This window comes from Ascaphus truei, chromosome 4, assembly GCF_040206685.1.
Source record: "Ascaphus truei isolate aAscTru1 chromosome 4, aAscTru1.hap1, whole genome shotgun sequence".
NCBI lineage: Eukaryota > Metazoa > Chordata > Amphibia > Anura > Ascaphidae > Ascaphus > Ascaphus truei.
The window spans coordinates 278,085,025-278,109,828 of NC_134486.1; the positions used below are offsets into that span (position 1 = coordinate 278,085,025).

The 24,804-nt window shown below is 41.6% G+C and overlaps 1 protein-coding gene across 2 annotated transcripts in view; it reads right to left on the reverse strand.

The window, feature by feature from the left end:
* ASCC3 (activating signal cointegrator 1 complex subunit 3) overlaps positions 1–24,804 on the reverse strand; it is an 806,286-nt gene that overhangs the window by 264,505 nt on the left and 516,977 nt on the right. For both annotated transcript variants that reach the window (XM_075597525.1, XM_075597526.1), the window contains one exon: positions 327–518. In XM_075597525.1, coding sequence (XP_075453640.1) covers positions 327–518 — 192 coding nt within the window. The remainder of the gene's footprint in view (positions 1–326; positions 519–24,804) is intronic.

Here is a 24,804-nt window from a genome sequence, read left to right on the forward strand (position 1 = left end):
ATCTAGCTGCTGAAATCTCAAAGGTCAGGAAAATAGAGCTCTGAACTACTGTACATGGATGCTTTTTCTCATTGCCGCTGGGTAGGGGGAAGGGATGGGTCTCTGAGCAGTGGTTCATTGCCTTTCTCCTTCTCACATTGGTCAATACTGGGGAGTATCTGCCAGATGAAATGTTACAAACGGACTATTACAAATTAAAATTATAAAACAGTTGCTTTAATTAAACTTTTTAGAAGAACAAATGTATCATGGCTTCAATTGTTCAAATGTTTTACAGCAGGATAACCAGCACACACTTTATTCTGTACATCAGGATAATCTCTTACCTTAATGATAACAGCGTGAGCAGGGAGATTGACACCCCAGGCTAATGTGGCTGTACAAACCAGGACTTTGATATGTCCCTGAGAAAACAGGTTTTCCACCAAAGTCCTATCTTGCCGCAGCATGCCTGCATGATGAATACTAAATCCATCTGGAAACAACTCTCTTAGCTGCTTATTTCTGGACCTTTGCACCTGTAATAGACAAAAGCATTGGGTAAGCGACTGATTATTTCATAATGAACAGACATTCATGTGTAAAGCAGAAATATGAAATCATGACACTGACTTGGTTCTTTGATATTCTAAACACGGCTATTGTTTGCATTGGCCCACGTAAACCACTTCTTAAAAATTTTAATTATATTTTTATGTTCCACAACCGAGTTCATGTCAAATTCTCCTTGTCTGGTTGTCATCCTGTGCATGGATTTCTCTGCTTTCTGGTGCCAATGCTGCCAAATGACAAGTCATTTAAGTCTCTGGTTTATACTTGTCATTAAATGTATACAAATCTGCAATAATCCCCTATTAGTGTAGCTGGGACTTCAGCTGAATGTTAAAAGCAAAAGGAAAACAGCATAGATACATACGTATACCAGTTCAAAGATTGTTTCAATAATTTGTATATGTCAAATATTGCACAAATGTGCATTACCAAAAAGATAATGTTAGTTATGCAAAAATGCTATACCAATTTAAAAGCTGCAAATCTATGGAATTTACATTTTTAGTAGCAGTTTATTGTTTTCCATTTACCCACTTTACAAAGAGGCCCAATGTCAGTCACACTGCTTACTATGAGATTGATGCAAACATCGGACTCACTCTTTTTACTTTTGATTGTATTTCCCTTTATGAGGTAAAATGGCCAAAGCCTGGTATATAAATATAGTCAAATATTTTGTGTAATTTATCAGTAATAACTGAAAAGCAGCGTATTAACATTTCTTGCTGACTGCTTAGCAAACATCCACGGTGGCATACTTCTGTGCATGCTCTGTTTAAGAAATTGAAAAAAAAGGAAGGCACAAAAAAAGAGACAATAATAAATAGATAGGAACATACAGTAGCTCAGAAACCAGCAAGAAGTGTTTGTTGGAAGACGTTGTATGGAAGAAGATTTTCATGTATTTGCTCTTCATCATGGATGCTGCCTAAGCAAATTATGCTGATTGAAGTTTAATTTCGAATGTTCAATTACTACTCACACAACATTTGACAACGGTGCTCCAAAGTATAACCTTCGTTTTTTATACCATTAACTGCAGGATTTTTTTTATTTTTTACATTTAACTGGCAACACTAAAAAGTATAAAAAATACAAAACTGGTACATGACACAAATTATTTGAAACTCACGTTTATAGAACAGTGCTTTTAATTGTCATTGCAGTTTGCTGAAATGTATTAGATTCTGCACAGGTGCTCAACTCCAGTCCTCAAGACCCCTCAACAGGTCAGGTTTTAAGGATATCCCTGCTTCAGCACTCGTGGTTCAATCACCTGTGCTGAAGGAGGTATATCCTTAAAACTTGAACTGTTGGGGGGTCTTGAGCACCCCCTGAGTTAGTGTACCACTTTAACAGTTCCAACTATCATATCAGTGATAAAAACAGGATATAACTTGTTCCTATTGGGGTATCATTACTTTTCCTCCTTTTTTTTTTTTTTTTTATTGTTAAAGGACATTAAATTAATATCTCACTTTTTCTTATAGCATGAACATTTTGAAAAATTGTTAGAATGTACCCCCATCCCTTATCCATCAGGATTGAGCAATTCTGCATTTAAGCACAGTACAGTTCATTGTAATGTATTCTCAGTTGAAACAGTGTCAATTCATTCCATTCGTTGGTGAAGAGGCAAATTGACAGGATGAAAAGGAAACTATAAATGCCAAAAAATAAAAGCTTTTCAATAATAATGGCTTTCAATTCTGATATTGTAAAAAATTCCACATAGCAGATAAAAGGATGACAAGAAAGTGACAGAAACTGATGGATTGCAATGATCAAATACATAGAAATGTGTACGAATGAGCTGCTGGGGAGAATCCATTACAAGAATTTGTATTCAATGAAAAGGACACACATTTTGAAAGATGTAAACATTCTCCTTTTGGAATAATTTTAAAAATCTATAAAAAAATAAAATAATACTGCACAATATGAGATAAAACAAAGTTAAGGTGTAAAAGTTAGTTTCCATTTTTGCTATACAACACTTATCCTCTACCAAGATATTGGAAACCATATTAGTGTCTGGATGATGACTTTGTATCTCCATAATATGGCAATGTATATAGACTAAGGTGCCCGGATGTCCAGAGCATAATTGGAAAACAATCCTATTCAAAGCAAATGATCAATTTGTAGTTACATATCATTTGGGGAAAAAAGTAGACCCATTCACTGTGATAGTCATAAACATGGAACTTTTTGCAAGTTCCCCAAACCTATACCCACTTATTCATATGCAAAATATGATCATAACATTCCTCTCCCATTATTTCATGTATTTACAGTGATACGATCAGAAGCAGGCATATACAGGAGAACAGTCCCCACTGTACAAGCAGAATCTCAAACAGAATAGCTTCTAATGATCAATCAGTGTGGTGTAGTGTACAGACAGAGGTTGAATCATACCACAAAAAACCGAAGATCTGATATTTTAGGAGGACGGATGTTTCAGAGAGGCAAAATCATTTGGGGATTTGCGTCAGGGTGGAGGTATCTGAATGGAGTGCAAGAGCAGTGGCAAAAACGGAAATATGCAATACTAAAAGCAAGAGACCTTTGTGTCAGACAGGTTAGTAAAAGCACAAGGAAAAGAAAGTTCTCAAAGCAGCAGCAGATATTGCGGAAGATAAAAAGGCAGCTTTTAGGAAATATAGGCAGACTCAGAGGAAGGCCGGTAAGATAACTTTATCAGGTTAGGCAGGAGTAAGAGTAAGCCAAGCAAATAAACTGATGTGCAAATGCCCAAGCAGAAGATAAAATAGCCCATTCAAAAAAAGAATGGGAATTAAATCTTTTTTTTTTTTTAGGTATATAGGTGAAAGGAAAAAAATAAATGACTAGACAAAGGTATAGCAGACACCATCATTATTGCTCAGTCTTCACAGCTGTGGTTAAGGGGAGGGACAACATTTGGGGAACAGGAATCTAAATTGAAAGGAGTTGGACACAAGTCCATTTACAGAGTAACTGAAAGTCAATGAGGTCAGAATGGGATACATCCGAAGATATTAAAAGAGCGTAGGGGGAGTGTTGGCAACACATTTAAAAGAACTATTTAAGCACTCGCTATGAACCGGTGTAGTTCCAGATGAGTGCAGAAGAATAAGCGAGGTCCTACTTCATAAAAGTGGAAGCAGGGAAGAGCCAGGTAAATATAGGTGTGATCTGCATGTCAGCAGTAGGAAAATTCATAGAAACACTGCTAAAAGAAAACTGAAGTAAAGAATCGACTAAAACCCAGTAACTTGAAAGGTCCCCGGCAGACCATGTTAGAAAAATCTTAAGTATTTTTGTGACAGGCTGATTAAGGTTATAAATCGGGGGGGGGGGGGGGGGGTTGCAGTGGCAGCAACATACAGTAACTAGATTTTAGTATGGCCTTTGATACTGTCCCACATTAAAAACTGAGGTTGCAAACTTGGGTTTGGACTAGTTGTTGAATGGATAAGGCATTAGTTGAAGGATAGGCGACAGAGAGCTGTGGTATACATTCCGAGGAGAGAAAGGTAACCGGTGGAGTACCTCAGAGATCTTTACATGGACCGCTGCTCTGTCAAGCAGCAATCCTGCTTTCAGTTTATTCAACGTGATAAATTTGCAGCAGGGGGTCTCCGGAGCTGAACTGCGTTCATTTCAGCTCCGGGGACCCCCTTTTTCCTGAGATTCTTACCTCTGTCGGGGTGTCGGTAACAACTCCGGCTGGGTTGTGTGGCTATCGCAATGGCAGATTTAAAGCCCCCATGTCGCTAAGGCCAATAGGAACCCAGGAGCTGCTACTGCCACCCCCTTCGGAGGTATTGCATCGAGAAACAAGGGGTCCCCAGAGCTGAAATGAATGTGGTTCAGCTCCAGAGACCCCCTGCTCCAATCCAACAGTTTAAAAAAAAAATGTTCTGCTCATGTAACACCTTTGTTAGTGGCATTACAAATGGTCTAGAAGGGGAATGATACCCTATGGCATAAAACACAACGATCTGCAAACATGGTCGATACTCCAGTGGGGTAAACATAATGATGAATGATTTAGGTAGACTAAAGAAATCGTCAAGAATGTGGCAACTACAATTGAATGCTAAAAAGTGCAAAATAATGTACTCGAGTCACAAAAGTCCAAAGGCAAAATACAGGATTAATAGCACTATAATGTCAACTACTATAGAGGAAAGTGGCCTGTGAGTCATTATTTCAGCTGACTTAAATACTGTATAGCTAAGCAATGTAACAAAGCAATAGGAAAAGCCAGCTGAATGTTCGGTTGGATAGAGAGGTAATAGCAGCAGAAAGAGGGAGGTACGGATGCTACTTTATAGATGATTGGTAAGCCCTCACAGAGTACTGTATTCAATTGTCGATACCTTATCTTCCCAAGGATGTAAATAAATTGAAGAATAAGGCTCTACTAAAATGGTGTATTATCTACAGCAGTGGTGGGCAACATAATATACATCAAGTACTGCATATGGGACCCGTCAGCCCCTAAAAGAGCTGCACATAATCAATTGTCATATAACCGCTCCCTACAACTCTTATTGCCCCATATAACGCCTCCTACTACTTTATATAACCTCTTCCCATAACTCCTCCTATTGCCCCATATAGCTTTCTTAGGGCGCGTCCATACTTAGCGCGACGTTGCGCGTGCTGAGAACAAAAGGCTGTACCTCTATGAGGGAGGACATAGAGCACGCTCCTACTATAGCTGAGGCCTTATACTCTCGCTCTCTGTGATGTTCAATATCTCCCCCCTCTCTCTTTTTGTGCTGATCTCTCACTGCCCCCCATTCTCTCTTACCGTTCCCTTCCCCCTCTCTCCTACCATTCCCTCCCTCTCACCATTCCCTTCCCCCCTCCCTGCTCCCTGCTCCCTCTCACCATTCCCATCCCCTCTCACCGTTACTTCCCTCCAACCATTCCCCCCCTCCCCCTCGCTCCATTCCTCCCCCCTCCCTCACTCCATTCCTCTCCCCCTCCATCTCTCCCCCGCTCTCTCACCGTTCTCCCCCCCCACCCTCTATCCATCTTCCTGCCCCCCCTCTACGCATTCCTGCCCTCCCCTCTCTCCGTGTTCCTGCCCTCCCCTCTCCGTTTTCCATCCTACCCTCTCTCCGTGTTCCTGCTAGGAATGTTGGCATCAAATTATCACAAACAGGAAAGTGTTACAAAGATCTTGCCCTGCTAAGAAGTGGCTAAAACCTGGTACAGAAATCAAAAGATGCTTTAAAACTAACTAAACATGGCATTAAGAGTTGAATACATTTTTTGAAATAATAATAAAAAAAGTCACAATTATCTAATACTACAGAACTGATATATTTAAAAAAAAAACACAAAACATAACCTTTCATGTTTTGCAGCTTTGATACAAATTATACTCTACTGTGACAATGAATTCGGTAATTGCGCATTTCAGTACAGCAATTACTCTAATATTAAGTATCTTCGTCTCTACTAACTCTATATAATAGGTGGTCCTAGGGTATCGCCTACCCCATACCTGCAACGGTAGCACTAAGCACCAGTATTTTAGTGATCCTCCTGTGCTTAGCAGTTATGTTCATTATGTCACTGCTTCTTTTTTAATTTTCACCTAGTAAAAGTCAAGTTTTATTTATTAAGTTTATATACACCCAATCTGATTTGCATCTATTTGCAGTCTAAGATGGGGCTCTTTCCTTTTTTTTTTTTCATTTTTGATAATTCAACGACCCTTTAGTGCACCATATAATCTACATAACTTTGGCTGAAGCAAGAGTTTACTACTCCCTCCCCCACTTTCCCTACACTGATTCCTCTTCTCTTTCAGTCTCAATCTATCCTGAAAACCTGACATGTTTAGGAAAGGGATGTTTTTCTGCTTATTTTCCTGAAGTCCCATTGTCACTGATTAAAGGGTAAATGTTGCTATCCCTTTGTTTATATAAAGGCACTTGATCTAACCCCTTTGGAAAAGTCCAAATGATCCTCTGGTAGTCTGCTTATATTAGTTTATTTTTTGCATCACAATGTGATGCAAGCCTCACTAGAATTACAGCGATCAACAACATACCTTTCTCACTGCTCCTGCAGAAAAACTCAAACTATTAGGCACCCAGGGGGTTAAATAAAATACAAGTTCATAATCTTTGCTTAATATGCTCTTTTCTTTTCAATTTAAAAGGGTCACAGTGACCTCATTTACTTGATAATACAATGTTCACAAAATCCCGCAAGCGAAGCACTCTCTTATCTCACAATGGGTAGGTTATCCTGAAATTAACTTCTTAGTTTAGAAGAAAAAGTATGTCTTTGAAATGTAAATGTAAACTAAATTTCCTCCGTTAAGATAAATTAATAAATTGACGAGCAAAAAAATTTAAATCATTTTACATTAGCTAAAATAAAAAGTCCTCCATAATTGTAAGTTATAACAACTTTGAAAATGATGCATGACACTACAGTTTACTACACATACTTCCGGCAAACTCAGATGAGCAATCTTTTGAAATAATTCTACTGATAGTATAGCTATAGCATATGGAGTAATGCATACAGATTAATTTTAATGCCACGAAGCAGAGGTGGAAACTAGCCTGCCGTCGCCGGCACTATAAGCGTAGCCTAAGGTCGCACTTATAGTGCCGGCGACGTCGCCCGAAAACAAATGCATTGCCGCCTTCGTGTGCGCTTATAGTAAGCGCGACGGCGACAATGCAATGGAGCGACATCGCGAAAACTGGTAGCCAACAAAATTTGATTTTTCAAGGGCTGTCGCCTCATGTGACAGCCCTTGAACCAATCAAATGCCAGGAAACACACGACGACGATGCCCAGCGAAATATAACTTTCACTTGTGGCGATGGGTGACGTCACCCGTCGTGTCGCCGTCACTGTCACGATAAGCGCGGCCTAAGAAATGAAAGACACAGGCATTATATCTAGTGCCTGTGACAGAGTCACTGACTCAGTAGGCTGGAACAGTGAATGGAAGATGCTGCAGCCAGTTCACAGAGTGTTAATCTCCTCAGACAGAGAAAGCACAGCTGAAGACAGGGGCTGAACTCATCAGGGAAACAAGTGCTTTAAAAAGCAAGAAGTTGCTCACACAAGGTGAGCTTGTTTTTCCATGTGAGGGTGGATAGACTTTTCTCGGCCAGGAAGCCGTAGCTGTTACTCTTGTCCCCCAGTCCTGCGAGGAGCTTTGCTGCTGGGACCAGCTGGGACCCCAAGCCAGGATAAAGATAAAGATTGCTGCGAGCTGGACACAGCCTGCTCCCCGGAACCGTGTTCCTGTTTGCTACTGGAGCTGCAACACATATAAGACTTTGTTTATTATACTTATTGGTTATCCTTTGTGTAGCATATTTTTTGGGCATAACCAGATTAGCTGGCTGCCCTGTTAGTAAGGGCTCAAGAAGTGAGTTAGTTTCCCTAACGGGAATAGGATTTAATTTCTAGAAAGTAGTTTCTTAAAGGGACAGTGCACCTGTACTTTATTTTGGTTGTGGCAAATAAACCACTATAGTTTAACGTTTCCCATCGTGTCTAGCGTCTTACTGACCCCGCCGCGAGGCCGTCCTGCCACATGCCCCAAACTATTTAACACGCTTAGATTTTCTTTAATTGATTTGAAGTGCTGGTTGTTTAAAGTGTGTGCAGTTAGAACCAGAAGCAGTTTGAACAAGAAAGCGGTTAAACAGGGTATAATTATTGAAGTAAAGTTTACTGTTAGTACTTCTAAACTTCATAGTTGCTAGAATGAGCAGGATTGAAAATGCCACTCAATGCACATCTTGCCACATGTATGTGCACTTGGAGCAGCTGTTCCAAGGAGCATATCGCTGTGAGAGGTGTGAGCGGGTGGTCTCTTTAGAATCAGAGATTGCTGATCTAAAAGGCAACTTGTAATATTGAAGGACATTGGCAATCTTGAAAGGGAATTAGAGCTCACTGAGCAGGCCCTTGCTTCGACTGGTGGTGCAGATGGTGGCGCTGTTAGTGAGGAGCAGGTAGGTAGCTTGGTTGCCGTTAGTGAGGAGCAGGTAGGTAGCTGGGTGACAGAAGGGGAAGCAGGGGCAATAGGGAGAGGCAGGTCGTTTCTGAGCTGACACATCCCAATAGATTTGCCGTGTTGAGTGAAGATATTGGGAATGTCGGGGAAGAAAAGGCAAGGCTGGGGGAAACTAATTCCTCTAGCAGCCAGGGGAATAGTTCAAGCAAACAAAAGAAAAATTCGTGCGCCTGGTGATCAGTTCGTGAAAACACTCACCGTACAAGGGATTGACAAATGAATCTAGGTGTGATTGAAAAATAAATTGGAAAGAAATACACCTTAATGATGTGAATAAAATTAAATTAAATCCTATAAATATATACACTTAAAACCAATGATAGGTTGTGTGACATGAACCATTAGGAGTGAGTGGGGTTGATTGTGGCTATAAAACAAAAAATGGCAGACGGAACCAAATTGACCCAAACCGATAAGCAGCTTCCAATGCAAGGTACCCAAACCTTGCTGAATAAGGACAATAAACAAACAAACAAACAAACAAACAGGGAAGCGCTATATGAGTTTGGATTAAGGCCCAACAGCCACTTTATGTTGAAAACCACATATAAATTTGCATGTAATTGCATGAGTAAATACACAAAAATATAAAATAAATAGCACAAGTCTATGCCAGAGAGAAATTGTCCAGGTGGTGTGAGTACAAGTTAATGCCCCTGTCTGATATGACAGACTCGGGTAAGAGTGGCCTTTGAGAGGTTAAAATCCAGAGTGGTAGCTTAGATGGAAAGCGCTACCAACTGTGCAGGTAGTGAAGTGTGTAGAAATGGGAAGGTGCCGTTAGACATCAAATGTGGAAAGCGCTCACCCAGACTTCATACACTTCGCGCTGGTGGCTCCTTTTGTTTCCTCCTTCACAGCACTCGCTGCAGAAAAACCGCTCCACAGCTCTCCTGGGCTCGCACACCAGGGATGGAACTGTTCACTGGGCGCCGGGTTTCCGGGTATGACGTCACGGCCGGACGTGACGCACCAACCCTTCCCGGCCAGTGCCTGGAACTACCGGAGCGCACAGGGGCTGAGAGCCGAATCTCACACACCCCACACAGCTTCAAAATTTCACAGCCTCCGCAATACACTCTCCAAAGGGACTCCACGTCAAACCACCAGGACTGGGGCAATGAGACAGGAATGCACAAGAACTGCAACCCCTCGAGGCTCCTCCTCCTATGCGTTTCAGCACGTGACGTGCTTTCATCAGGGATAGTTCCTCCAGCACAGTGGGGACTCAGGATGCTCAGATAGAAAGATTGTGGTGGTAGCGGACTCCATTATTAGGAAGGTAGGTAGGACAATCTGTTGCCATGACTGCATGAACCGAACAGTTTGTTGAATCCCGGGAGCTCGGGTTCGGCACATTGCGGATCGGGTAGACAGATTGTTGGGGGGGCTGGGATTGACCCGGCGGTCTTGGTACACGTTGGCACCAATGACAAAGTTAGAGAAAGATGGAGGGTCCTAAAAAATGATTACAGGGATCTAGGCCAAAAGCTTAAGGCAAGGACCTCCAAGGTAGTATTTTCTGAAATACTACCAGTGCCATGCGCTACCGCAGGGAGACAGTCAGAGATCAGGGAGGTTAATGCATGGCTAAGAAAGTGGTGCAGGAAGGAGGGGTTTGGGTTTTTAGAGCACTGGGACTCCTTTTCTGAGAGGTGCCATCTATATTCTAGGGAAAGATTGCACCTCAATGAAGAGGGATCTTCTGTGCTAGGGGGGAGAATGCTAAAAAGGTTGGAGGAGATTTTAAACTAGGATGGAGGGGGGAGGGGAATGAAACAGATAATGAACTAAATGGAATAGAGGAGGATACAAGGTGGTATGGAGGTAGAATGGGGGCAAGTGCGAGTTTGACAAGCAGCGAGACACCCATAGTAAATACAGATAGTACTAGAAAACTTCTAAAGACTAAACCAAGTGGGCACAGAAAGGAAGGAGCAGATAAGAGAATAGTACAGGCTGAAAAAAACTTAAATGCATGCTTGCTAATGCAAGAAGCCTGACAGATAAAATGGGGGAGCTTTAATTAATAGCTGCAAGGGAGCAGTATGATATCATAGCCATTACTGAAACATGGTGGGATGAAACTCATGACTGGACAGTTAATTTATAGGGTTATTCCCTTTTTCGGAAGGATCGAACAAATAGAAGGGGAGGTGGAGTATGTTTATATGTTAAACCGGATCTAAAACCTATTATAAGGGATGATGTTTATGAAGGGAATGATGAAAATGTAGAGACTTTGTGGATAGAAATTAGCAGTGGAGGTAAAAGTATTAAGAAAATGTTTTTGGGAATATGCTATAAACCACCAAATATCTGTGAGATTCAGGAAGCTAAAATACTTTTGCAAATGGAAAAGGCATCACAACTGGGTCATGTTTGCATAATGGGGGATTTTAATTATCCAGACATAGACTGGGGCAATGAGATTAGCGCTACAACAAAAGGAAACATGTTTTTGGGGGTGCTCAAAGACAATTATATGACCCAAATTATTGAGGAACCAACCAGGAGAAGGGCAATACTGGATTTGGTCATATCAAACAATGTAGAAGTGATACCCAAATGTTCAAGGACTTGAATATTTGTTAACAGTGATCATAACATGGTCTCATTTGAAATAAATTATCAAAAAATAGATTTCTTGGGTTCAACAAAGACCTTAAACTTTAGAAAGGCAGATTTTAATAAACTCAGGTCTAATCTAGTAGTAATACAATGGGATGATGTTTTTGCAGGGAAATATGTAGAAGATAAATGGGCAGTCTTTAAAACATTGTTAGAAAAGCACACTTATCAGTGTATACTCTTGGGTAATAAGTATAAAGAAATAAGTCAAAACCAATGTGGCTAAATAAACAGGTAGGGGAGGAAATGGACAAGAAGAGGAAGGCGTTTAGATTCTTTAGTCAGAAGGGACGGAGACATCGTATCAGAATTATAAGGAATGTAACAAAAATTGCAAAAGGGCAATCAAATTAGCAAAAATGGATAAGGAAAAAAGGATTGCAATAGAAAGTAAGGTCAACCCTAAAAAGTTCTTTAAGTACCTTAATAACAAAAAAATGAGAAAAAAAAATATAGGACCCTTTCAGTGTGAGATGGGTAGGCAGATGATTGGAGATAAGGAAAAAGCTGAGGTATTAAACAGATTCTTTGCCTCTGTGTTTACTAGGGAAGAATCAAGTTCAATAGTAGTGCCGCAGGAGGAAGCCACAACCTCCATATTAATGAACAATTGGTTAACTGAGGAAGAAGTTCATAAGCGACTTGAAAAAATTAAAGTAAATAAGGCACCTGGCCCCGATGGCATACATCCAAGAGTTCTCAATGAGTTAAGCTCAGTAATAGCAAAACCATTATATTTAATATTCAAGGACTTTATTTCCACAGGCTCAGTACCACAAGATTGGCGTAAAGCAGATGTGGTGCCTATATTTAAAAAGGGAAATTACAGACCTGTAAGCCTGACTTCAATAGTAGGGAAACTACTTGAAGGTTTAATACAGGATAATATTCAGGAATACCTAATGGCAAACAAAATTATTAGTAATAGTCAGCATGGATTTATGAAGGATAGATCTTGCCAAACTAACCTTATTTGTTTATTTGAGGAGGTAAGTAGGAATTTAGACCAGGGTAATGCAGTTGATGTGGTCTACTTAGATTTTGCAAAGGCTTTTGATACGGTTTCACACAAGAGGTTGGTGTACAAAATAAAGAAAATTGGACTAAGTAATAATATATGCACCTGGATTGAAAACTGGTTAAAGGACAGACAACAGAGGGTTGTAATAAATGGAACTTTTTCAGGTTGGGCTAAAGTCGTGAGTGGAGTACCTCAGGGATCGGTACTGGGACCCCTGCTTTTTAACTTGTTTATTAATGACCTTGAGGTTGAGATCGAGAGCAAAGTCTCCATCTTTGCTGATGATACTAAATTGTGTAAAGTAATAGAATCAGAGCAGGATGTAATTTCTCTTCAGAAGGACTTGGAGAGACTGGAAACGTGGGCAGGTAAATGGCAAATGAGGTTTAATACAGATAAATGTAAGGTTATGCATTTGGGATGCACAAATAAAAAGGCGACTTACAAATTAAATGGAGATATATTGGGGGAATCCTTGATGGAGAAGGATTTAGGAGTGCTTGTAGACTGCAGGCTTAGCAATAGTGCCGAATGTCATGCAGTAGCTGCAAAGGCAAACAAGATCTTATCTTGCATCAAACGGGCAATCGATGGAAGGGAAGTAAACATAATTATGCCCCTTTACAAAGCACTAGTAAGACCACACCTTGAATATCGAGTACAATTTTGGGCACCATTCCTAAGAAAAGACATTATGGAACTAGAGAGAGTACAGAGAAGAGCCACCAAATTAATAAAGGGGATGGACAATCTAACTTAAGAGGAGAGGCTAGCTAAATTAGATTTATTTACATTAGAAAAGAGGCATCTAAGAGGGGATATGATAACTATATACAAATATATTCGGGGACAATACAAGGAGCTTTCAAAAGAAATATTCATCCCACGGGCAGTACAAAGGACTCGGGCCATCCCTTAAGGTTGGAGGAAAGGAAATTTCACCAGCAACAAAGGAAAGGGTTCTTTACAGTAAGGGCAGTTAAAATGTGGAATTCATTACCCATGGAGACTGTGATGGCAGATACAATAGATTTGTTCAAAAAAAGGTTGGACATCTTTTTAGATGGGAAAGGTATACAGGGATATACCAAATAAGTATACATGGGAAGGATGTTGATCCAGGGATTAATCCGATTGACAATTCTTGGAGTCAGGAAGGAATTAATTTTTCCCCTTAATGGAGTTTTTTGTTTGCCTTCCTCTGGATCAATAAGCACGTATAGAAATAGGATAAAGTATCTGTTATCTAAATTTAGCATAGGTTGAACTTGATGGACCTATGTCTTTTTTCAACCTCATCTACTATGTAACTATGTAACTATGTTAATGATCTGTTCTTTTTTTTATTTTGTACAAATCCAGAGATAACATTTTAGATTTTCTAAGATTATAATCTCTATGGAGAAATGCACTCTAAGACCTTTTCATGCAACTGACTGTTTAATAAATGAAAATTGCTCAGAAATTGGAATAAAATGACAGCACATACTAAATGTCAAACAAAAAATCATGATGACCCAGAAGATGCAAAAGAATAAGATATCCTCTTAAATAAATTGACAAAATATACTTTTTTGCTAAACAAAGTTATCAATTTCACTTTCATTTTAAGAGACAAAGTTGTAAAATCTCTTAAACAACCTCTATTAAGGAAACTTCAATTATTGTTTAAATAAGTCTACATGGATCCATGGGAATAACAAACTTCAATTATAGTACATTGCCAAGTGAAGTTGTAAAGGTGTTAAATTCTTTTTAGTTATAAGAATCTTGTCAGGCTTTTTTACCGTTTAAAAATACTTCTGTGGCAATTTATCTTAAATGTCCTTGAGTGCCTGAAGGTGTATTGAGGTGTATAAGGTCTGCTACCAGTGTCCTAATTAAAATTGATTTTTCCCATATCCCAGAGGTTTCTTATATGCCAAACGGCTGACCTTTTCCTGACATGTACGCATGCAAGATCTGCAAACAGTAATACCCACCCCTGCCCACCCCAAGCTCACTGAAGAATTTGCTACACAAAGCTAAAAATCCCAGATATTGCAAATATTAATATTTGACTTCGATGCAGATTCTGCTTAGCAGATTTCTTACCTTCATTTAATGTAAGACAGACCTGCTGAAAGTATTTCACTGTATATCCAATGTCAGAACTTCCAGGCAGACATGTACAAACATTTATATATTCAGTTAGGCATAGTCATTGACTACAATGTTTTTATATTCAACGTCTTTATATGCTTCAAAAATCTGCAAGTGGCAAAAACACTTGAGGCCACAAGGGACAAATGATGGTACTGTGCATCGCTTAAAGGGGCAATCCCTCCCAGGACCGATGTGAACTAATTTCAGTGGCTGGTTTAAGGGGTCCCACCTGGAAAATGTATACTATGTGCAGAGGCAGGACTAGGAAGGGGTGCGATGCAGTTGCCCCAGGCACAGCAGTGTAGGGAGGGGCATGCAGAGTTGAGCCAGAAGAGGGAGCAGGAGGCAGTGCAATGTTGGTGGCTAAGGAGGGAGTGTAATGGCAGAAGGGAAGGGGGGAGCGGTCCGATCAGTAAGTCAGTCATGACTTCTGGTGTATGCCGCCAGGGTGGATCCCCTGTTCCCGCAGGTAGGGACGGGGAAGAGAGACTTGGGGACAAAGAGGGATGGGGGAGAGAGGGTCCGCTTCCGGATCCGAAATGAGCATCGTTATATTTTGCTCAGCCAAAACCATGAACCCACTGAGGTAGGGTGGGCGGTTTCTCTCCAAGGACATTTAATCGACGAACACAAGAAACGTCTCAACCAGCAAAACCAACAATTGACTTTCATAGCCAGCTCTCTTCAGGCCATTGTCACCCGGATGGACATCCTCGAGGTGGGTTCTACTTCATTGCCGCCCATACAAGGCAACATCACCCCCTACGCCCAGGGAAGCACGGGTCCCAGCACCTCTTTATTATAGAGGAGTTCCCACTACATGCAGAGGGTTCCTGAATCAATGTTCCATTCAGTTTGAACTCCAGCCCTCCATGTTTTGCACTCATCGGGCCAGGGTAGCATACGTAATTTCTTTGCATATGGACGAAGCCTTGGCATGGGCCGCTCCCCTGTGAGAAATGGAGTCTCCGGTTATTAATGACTCTCTGGACTTCTTACAGGCATTCAAGAGTATTTGATGCGCCAGGGCAAGTGTCTTCAGCGTCCTCATCGCTTCTTCGCATTCGTCAGTTAACACGTATGGTGGGTCAGTTTGAGATCGCCTTATACATCAGGATGGACCTCCGGATACGAGAACGCCAAATCGAGTGGGATCGTACTCCTAAAACCTCTACTATTCGACTGGCTTCCCATTTCATACCTCCTCTAACTGTTCCTGACCCCGATAAGGAACCTACAAAGTAGGGTAGTACGAAATAACCTAAGCACGAGAAAACTAGGAGACAATACACGAGTCTGTCTGTACTTGGGGTTCAAAGGTCACTTTTCAAGAAAATGCCCTAAAACAAAAATCAGCACCAAGGGAAGTTAGAGGAATATTCTCTGGAAATTTGTACTATTCCACCGCCATCACAACTTACACGGCTTCTCATGCCTGCTTCACTTTACTGGGGACCAGCCTCGCTCACCATTCAGGCATTTTTGGATTCTGGAGCAGCAGGGAATTTCATAGACATTGCCTTTGTTGAGCACCAATCTATTCCTCTTCGGACGAGAAAGTTTCTGTTGGCTGCAGAGGCCATACATGGAAGACGTCTGGTACCTTGGACCATCACTCATGAAACTATTCCCTTGCTGCTATCCTTGGGGAAACTACATAAAGAGACACTCTCTCTGAAAATAGACTGCCTAATGAGAATTCGTCATCTAGCCTTCTAGTTCCCTACAAGGAATTTGCTGATGTATTAGACAAGAAACAGGCAGAGTAGTTACCCCCCACACCATTCCATGATTGTGACATCGACCTTCTCTCTGGGACCATCGATCCTCGAGGTCGCACATACTCTATTCGGATCCAGGAACTAAGGCTATGCGTGAATACATTTTGGAGAACCTTCAGCGAGGGTTTACATGCAGATGTATTTCTCCCGTTGGAGCTGGTTTCTTTGTTTTCAGGGGTGGTCGTTAATCTCTACCCCAGGGGTACGCAAACTTTCCCCCCCTGCTCGTGCACCCCCTTACCTTGGCTCCGGTGTCAAATGACACCATGGGGTCATGTGATGTCACATTGTCATGGCAAAATGACATCACATAACCCCACTGAGTCATTAGACGCCACGTCGCTGGAAGCCAAGGTAATTGAGTTACAGAGGCCTCGCACGGTCCCCCAGCATTTAATTTAAATGCCATGGGTGAAGAGTGCTGGACCTCTGTAACCGCCGCACATCACGTCCTCCCCTCCCCCCCCCAAGTTTGCGCACCCCTGCTCGACCCCATATCTCCAAACTCTTTGTCCAGTTACATAGAGTTTTTATCTTCACCAAGCTGAATCCTCGAGGGGCATACAATTTGATTGTATTTTTTTTTTGCCCAGGATCCAAGAACATCAAAGCAGACGCTCTTTACAGGCAATTCTTTCCAGATGGTTCTGAGGCTACTGTGTGTGTCTGATATTGCGCTCCCAAGCTGCTATTTTCTCTCTGGAGCTTGTCCTCGCTTGGCTGTTTTGGCAATTTTGGATCCTGGTAACCTATTTAAGCCTGCACTTCCTTCAAGAAGTTGCAGGGCAAGGTTCCTGTTTCTTTGCAGTCCCAGCCGTGTTATTCGGTGTCACGCGTCCTCTTGCCTGTGCAATCCTAGTTGTTGACCTATGTCTGTGACGCGGCCTTCATTGCCTCTAAAACAGTACTGTCCCCTGGCTCTGATTGGTCAATATATACCCCTACTGTAGCCCTGCGGGTCAGCTTCCTGATCTGAGACGAGCACCGTTATACTCGGGGAGGGAGGGGGAAGAGAGCCTCAGGGAGGGACTGGTGGGAGAGGGGGAATGGTAGGGAGAGAGAATGAAGGGAGGGGGAGAGAGAATGACGGAGGGAAGGGGCAGAGAGAATGAAGGAGGTAGGGGGGACAGAGAATGAGGCAGGGAGGGGGGAGAGAGAATGAGGGAAGGGAGTGAGGGAGAGAGAATGGGTGAGGGAAGGGAGGGAGAGAGAATGAGGGAGGGTGAGAGAATGAGTGAGGGAGGGGAGATAGAGGGTGAGGGAGGGGAAAGAGGTAGAGGGGGAGAGAGAAAAGTACATACAAAAGATTCAAAATTACAAGTTAAAGATTACAGGATTGTTTTGCCTTGGTTCTATCCTTTTGTGGGGTGGAACTTGCCCCGTGGTCCTCTGCTTGTTTGTGTCACATTTGGGTAAAAAAAAAAACATTTTCAAATTATTTTATAAAGTTCGACGTGGAAGGGGTTTAACTTCTCTGGCTCTTCCCTTTGTGTGATGTCACTGTGTGTTCAGCAAGAGCTGTACAGCTGTTCCCCTGCCACACCTCCCCCTAACTTTATTGATTCTCTGATAAGGACAGAGTGGCATAAGAGTAACGAAAATACTTCACTGAAAGTTACTCTTCTCAACCTTTAAAGGCTCCTAAGACATTCAACTGGCCGAATATGTGAGATTGCAGCTTTAATTGCTCCCTGTAACATATTACATGAAACTCCCATTTATTCACTTTTATTTTCATTTACCACATTTACGTTTCTTTGAATATGCCTTTTAGATATATGTTCTATACCTGCTGTTTTTCAGCTGTAAACGGCTAATTGAATCTTGGAACGATAACAGCTGGATAATACGAACATCTGTAAAGTATACGTTATCTTGTGCATTGATACTATTTGTCGAAGAAATGTATTGGACGGCGAAACAGTTTGTTGCCTTACAAATAATGCTAAGGGCAAGATTAAAAATCATTTATTTATGAGCTGTTAGTGAGTAATTGTACCAACAAGCTGACAGCGTGAGGGGTGGGGGCGGAGCAGAGACAGAGAACGAGAGAGCGAGGGTGAAGCAGAGAGAGAGAGAGAGGGCGAATAAGAGAGAGAGAGGGCGAATAAGAGAGAGCGAGGGCGAATAAGAGAGAGAGAGCGAGGGCGAATAAGAGAGAGAGAGCGAGGGCGAATTAGAGAGAGCGAGGGCGAATCAGAGAGAGCGAGAGGTGGGAGCAGAGCAGTGAGAGCAAGCGTTGGGGGCAGAGCAGAGAGCGAGTGGTGGAGCAGATAGCGACGGGAGGGGGTGGAGCAGAGAGTAAGGATTGGAGGTGGAGCAGAGAGCAAAGGGTGGAGGTGGAACAGAGCAAGGGGTGGAGGTGGAGCAGAGCAAGGGGTGGGGAGAAGCAGTGAGAGCGAGGGGTGGGGGCGGAACAGAGAGCGAGGGGTGGGGGCGGATCAGAGAGAGAGCGAGGGGTGGGGGCGGAGCAGAGAGTGGGGGGCAGAGCAGAGAGTGGGGGGTGGAGCAGAGAGTGAGGGCTGGGGGCGGAGCAGAGCGCGAGGGGTGGGGGCGGAGCAGAGCGCGAGGGGTGGGGGCGGAGCAGAGAGCGAGGGCGAGTTTGAAGCATCATGAAAGCCTCGGTACAGTTTCAATCCCCCTGCTGGTGGTAATCTCTCCCGTCCCATACATCTAAACCCCTTCCTCCAGAAGGCCCCTTAACCCCCACCTTCCAGGAATGTGAAGGCTCACATGTCAAGGTGGATTTCTTAAACTAATTTTTTAATTTACATACTATAAAGAATGAAGACCTTTAATCATTCTGTTTTATTGAAATCATGCTGCACCCTGCTTAGAAACAGTCATTAATAGCTATAAATGTGAGGGGAAAATAGCCCACCACAATAAAAACATTATACAGGGTGTCATTCATTGGATTATTGATGAGAGAATTGCTTTCAAATGGAATTCTGACAATCTAATTTATTTTGAATTATTTTCACCTATTCTGTGATTAACTAGTAATGTCAACTTGTCTGTGCATGCAGCTCATTACATGGGTATGCATAGTGTTCAAAAGGTTTCATTTTGCTCGGCTGAAAACTTACTAGTTAGCAGAACTGACTTGACGCCCAGCAGCCAATCTAGATTTTAAAGAATAACTACAGACACATAAAAGCTTTGATCAAGTCTTTTCAGTTCTACCCGTCTTAAGTATTTACATAAAACTGCAGGATCACATCCCCGTGGCCAAAGACAATCAGCATAGAGACGAGAGCGTGCACTAGAAAAGAAATCTATTCTGCACTATTCTACTCTAACTGCACGTTAGAAAATCAATATTACCCATTGATAGTCATTCATTACAGTACATAACTATTTCTGCATCCCTTGTAGTGCTTTCAGTTTTGCTGATTTTAGTTGATCAATACAACTGTGCAATTTACATAATCACCTGTTCATTGCCCACATATAAAAATGTAAAGTTAAAAACCCCCAAATTTACTACATTTCAGAACGTGAAGTATATGTAGATCTGGCACCAACGAGTGGCTAGGTCTGGCAAATTGAATATGAACTCAGACAGGGCACAAAGGCAGATCATAAATATGACAGTAGACTCGAGACAGTAATGTCTAGTGAATGCTGCAGGAGGTGGTCATTTACTGTATAGAAAGTAAATTAGATCACAATGTATTAATCATACATGTTGGAACATGTGTAATGTTATCTATGACACTGGGCAACCTTAATTAAACAGTTAAGAACTAATCAAGCCTATTAAATACTCTTTTGTTGTAGCAATATGCATTTGTTCAACAAACGCTCTTTTTTTTTCTTTTTTAAAGATTGAAACCTTGTTTTTAGGGCTTTCATCTGCATTTTTAACAAACTCATTTTCTAGTTAAAGCTGACATTCAGTATTTGCAAATCAATTTCTATGCCTCCAAACCGCCTTAATGGAATATAGCTGTGGTCAGATAAATAGAAGCTAGAACGCAGAACACATTTTTCTAATCAGTTTACTTTAACAAAAGAGACGTTGTAAATGTCCGTGAAATCCTCCTTGCCCGGCTCTTAAGGATTTTACAGAGTCTATGTAGATGTGAGTCCTCAGTCTTTGTTACTGTGTCAGGGTGCTGGATTTGTGAAGGCTGGGCGACAGCAGTTTTATTATCCTTGCAAATACAGGCTCACATACATTATATAAAGAGTATCTTATGTATCCACGTGAGTGTCCATCGCCTATACTGTTGTACAATTTCCCAAGCTTCCCCTATCTCGGTCCAATAGTTGGGTGCTAAGGTTTTACTCTTCTTAGGGTACCCAACTCATCCCTCTCCTGTATAGCGTCAGTATCGCTCCATCTCGTGGGCCCTTGTTGGGCCTTCTAACAATCTCTCTCTGTGGGCAGTATCCCTATCTCTGGTACTGAATGCCACCACGTGGCTATCTGGGTGAGAGTCAGCTACGGACACTTTGATGGGCTGATCTGACTATGCCCCAGGGTTCCAGCTTGGGGAACCCCATCTAGGCATAGGTCAACTCTATGTGAATCCAGAGAGTTGTATGGAGTCATTTCTAGGGACACTATCTGATTAGGGCATAGCCCCCAACTATTAAACAATAAAGGGGATCCTTATCCTAGACTTATCTATACACTAAACATATATACACTATACACAGTGAGGTCCCATTTCTGTGCCTCCTCCAGGGACACGAGTTCCAGAATCTTCTCCCTCAGTATATATAGATGTTATGATGACCTCACTATCTCCAGGCAGACGTGGGCAGACTTGGCTTCTGCTTAATCACCCAGCACAGTGTGATGGGAATAAGGGGTGTTGCTCTGTGTGAGGCCATAGTAATCCCAAAGGGGGGTTACATCCATAACTGATTTTTTTTTCATAAATACAGCAATGGCTACCAACTATACTGACCAATATCAAAACAAGAAGTATGTGTGACTGTATTTGGCTCAAGTATTGATCTGCTTGCTATGTTCCTGATAAAACTAGACTGCTTTTGAAATTCTGCAGTATGTCCTTTCTGAAAATTATTCCGCAGTACCTCCTTGTCTGAAAATAGATGAGTATGTAGTATTCTGGAATCTTACAAATAAAACTTCATATTTATTAATAAATACCTTGGCAAAGAACATCCAAGCAGGTGTTCAGCCATCCCTAACAAACTACACAGCACCACCATGACCAACACGTTCTATTGCTTTAACACAAGCACTGGTATAATGTAACGGTATTGCTTCTGGTTCTATAGTGTCGCTTTTTGTCCTTGCTTGCCATACCATAAACTTCTTCTTGGATATATATCAAGGGAGAAGGGTATTGCTCAAATGCTGTGCGCAGGAGCATGAGGGAATATTCAGGATCCAATAACAACGGAACTTTACCCACTGCTTACAATATTTACCATTGCAATAAAACAATGTACAGTACTGTAGGAAGCAAATTTAGATACCAGGCTGTCAAGGTGTCCCAGGCTCTTGCTTAATTGTATAAATCACTTGAGCTGAGCTCTCCCATCATCAGCAGCATTTGATAGTTCATTAACCTTGCATTAAACATCTCATCGTGCATTCTTCCCTGAATAGATCAATCTTACTTAAACAGCCCCACTGGTAAACAAACGCTCCAGTATGTTTTCATTATAGTCTATGTACTTTTACATCATTTATAGTTACGGTGCAATCTATTAGAATAATTAAGCAGAATGAAAAACTAATTGCTGACTGGACATGGCAATTTTACGTTAATTCTTGCGAGTTAACTTGAAAACAATCTGTCAAAATACACAAATCTCTAAACCACTTTATCTAGAATTTTTCCTGGCATAGTTATCTCTGAAACTCACGATATTGGTGCACGACAAATATTCAACAACGAATGAGTATTTTTGTAGCGTCTCATTTTATGTGCTGTACCAGACAATTTCTATTCATTACAACTGGCACATTTCTCATTATGGGATATATTGATTAGCAACTATGTAAGGTAGATCTTATTAAGACAGACATATTGAGCATTGCAGCAGACAATTGCTATCCTTCCTCTGTTGATCGTCCATTAATCTCGGTAAACTTTTCAAATCACCACAAGTGATTGCAGTTCTGTTGTCCTTTTATCATTTATTGAACTTCTAAAAAGATTCAGGCGCTAGCAATTCAATCAAGGCCACATTTTCCCCCACTAAATACAATTTAATAGAAATAGTTAAATATGGTATTTAGAAAGACTGTCATTTTACAGAAAGACCAGGCTATTTTGAAATGACCGTTTTGCAGCATACTTCAATGCACGGGAGAAGCGTTTCATTAAATTGTTTTATGTATGCTACATAACGTAGAATACATCCAGAGAGTCATCAGTTAGACGAGCTTACAGCCATCTAAGTTATTCCCTTTAAATGCATGTCCATTATACAAGAACATTAAGCAGGTTAGGAATAGTTTAGCATAAGGTGATCCAAGTTCAATCCCTGAGGACCACCAACTGCTCAGGTTTATAGGTCCATTACATAACTAAGTAAGTCGCTTTAGTGAAAATGACAGCTAATCAGAGGTGGGAGTGGGTTGGATAAAGTGGTGGTATTGTACCGAATTTCAAGAAATTCTAACTCTGATAAATCATGCAGCAAAGGCTCTTTGAACCTAATTTTTTAAAGGATTCTAAAAGATTTATCCATTAACAAGACAAAACATAGAGGAACTTTTAAAACATACAGCTGTAGCCCAATTAACTCTGCCCATAGCTAAGATTTGATAGGAAAAATTATGACGGCAAACAACAGCCGCAGCAAATGCTCCTGGTAGCTAATAATGTGCAGATGCTGCTTCTTCCCAAGAGCTGCGGCATATTCATTTTTCTGCCGTGGCTCCAGGGCAAAGGAATCAGGCTACGTCGGCGAATCCCTTTCCTTTAAAAAACAAATAACATTTGTGTTTATACAGAAAAGTATCATCGGGTACTCCATGCATGACATTATAAATGTAGTGGTACTCCATGCATGACATGATAAATGTAGTGGTACTCCATGCATGACATGATAAATGTAGTGTGGTACTCCATGCATGACATGATAAATGTAGTGTGGTACTCCATGCATGACATTATAAATGTAGTGGTACTCCATGCATGACATGATAAATGTAGTGGTACTCCATGCATGACATGATAAATGTAGTGGTACTCCATGCATGACATGATAAATGTAGTGGTACTCCATGCATGACATTATAAATGTAGTGGTACTCCATGCATGACATGATAAATGTAGTGTGGTACTCCATGCTTGACATTATAAATGTAGTGGTACTCCATGCATGACATTATAAGTGTCTCGTAGAGTATCACATTTCACCACTAGGTTAATTGGTTAGTCCCATGTTCGAGATCTGGGAAACCTGACCTATTGGTAGGCCTCAAGGACTGAACTTTGGACTAACCTGCTTTAGTGTTTACCAACTTTGCTGTCATACTGTACATCCCTCCACCAGAACAGCGTTAACTACAGTCGATACATTTTGGTGTGCTGCTGGTCCTGCTTTAGTCTAAGTCGGTGGTTTTCAACCTTTTACCTTTTTGTCATGTTCTGCACTCTCTGTTTAACGGATACTGCATATTTGTATGCTGGTTGACCATTTTATTTCGGCATTTATTATTGCTCTCTGTTGCTATCCAGAAGGTCCAGGACATTTGTAGCAGCTACGGAGGTGTGAGCTATGGCATATAGTCCTTATAGCACTGTGAGCTATGGCATATAGTCCTTACAGCACTGTGAGCTATGGCATATAGTCCTTAGACAGGATATTTCAGCAGTGAGGTACTTTGGCTGGGAGTTATCAAAGCGCGAAACCGCGCGATCGTTGCCGAACCGGTGACACCTGCCATTCAAGTCAATGGCTGATATTGCGTAGATCGTGCTTAGAGGACTCCAGGCCTTGTATTGTCCGAGTTATTGGTCAGCCTAACATATGTGGACAAGGAAGAGCACATAGACAGATTGTAAGTTTTCAGAGACCGGAATTAGTTTTCCTATTAAGTGCTTCTATATTTTGTGACCTTACAGCACTGTTTTTCAACAGCGGTTCTTAGGAACCCTTGGGTTCTCCTGGCATCCCTAAAGGAATCCCTGCAATCTTAAGGTAATTTGAATATTGTACCAAATACAGAAGAATTTACAATGTATCTGAACTCAGATGCGCTAGTAGAGAGGGTTGGGGCTCCTTACAATGCATCCGATCGCAGACGTGCTATTACAGAGAGAGTGACAGAGTTCATCAGAATTTCACAAATTAAACGATGGGGTTCCTTAACCCAAAAAAGGTTATTAAAAAAAAACAAAAAAAAAAAAACACTGCCTTAATCTTATACTATTTAATTGAAAGCACTGTATGCCTGCCTGCCTGGATGTCCGGTGTCCCTAGGGGAAATCTCATTGGTCCCTTGGCCCGACCCCGCACACCTCTCATTGGCCTGAGGCGGAGTGACGGGCCAAAGGACACACAGGGACACACAGGGACACACACACACACACGGACACGGACACACACACACAATCCCCTCCCGGTGCCCCTCACTCTCCCCCGTCAGCTGGACCGCACCTCAACTTCC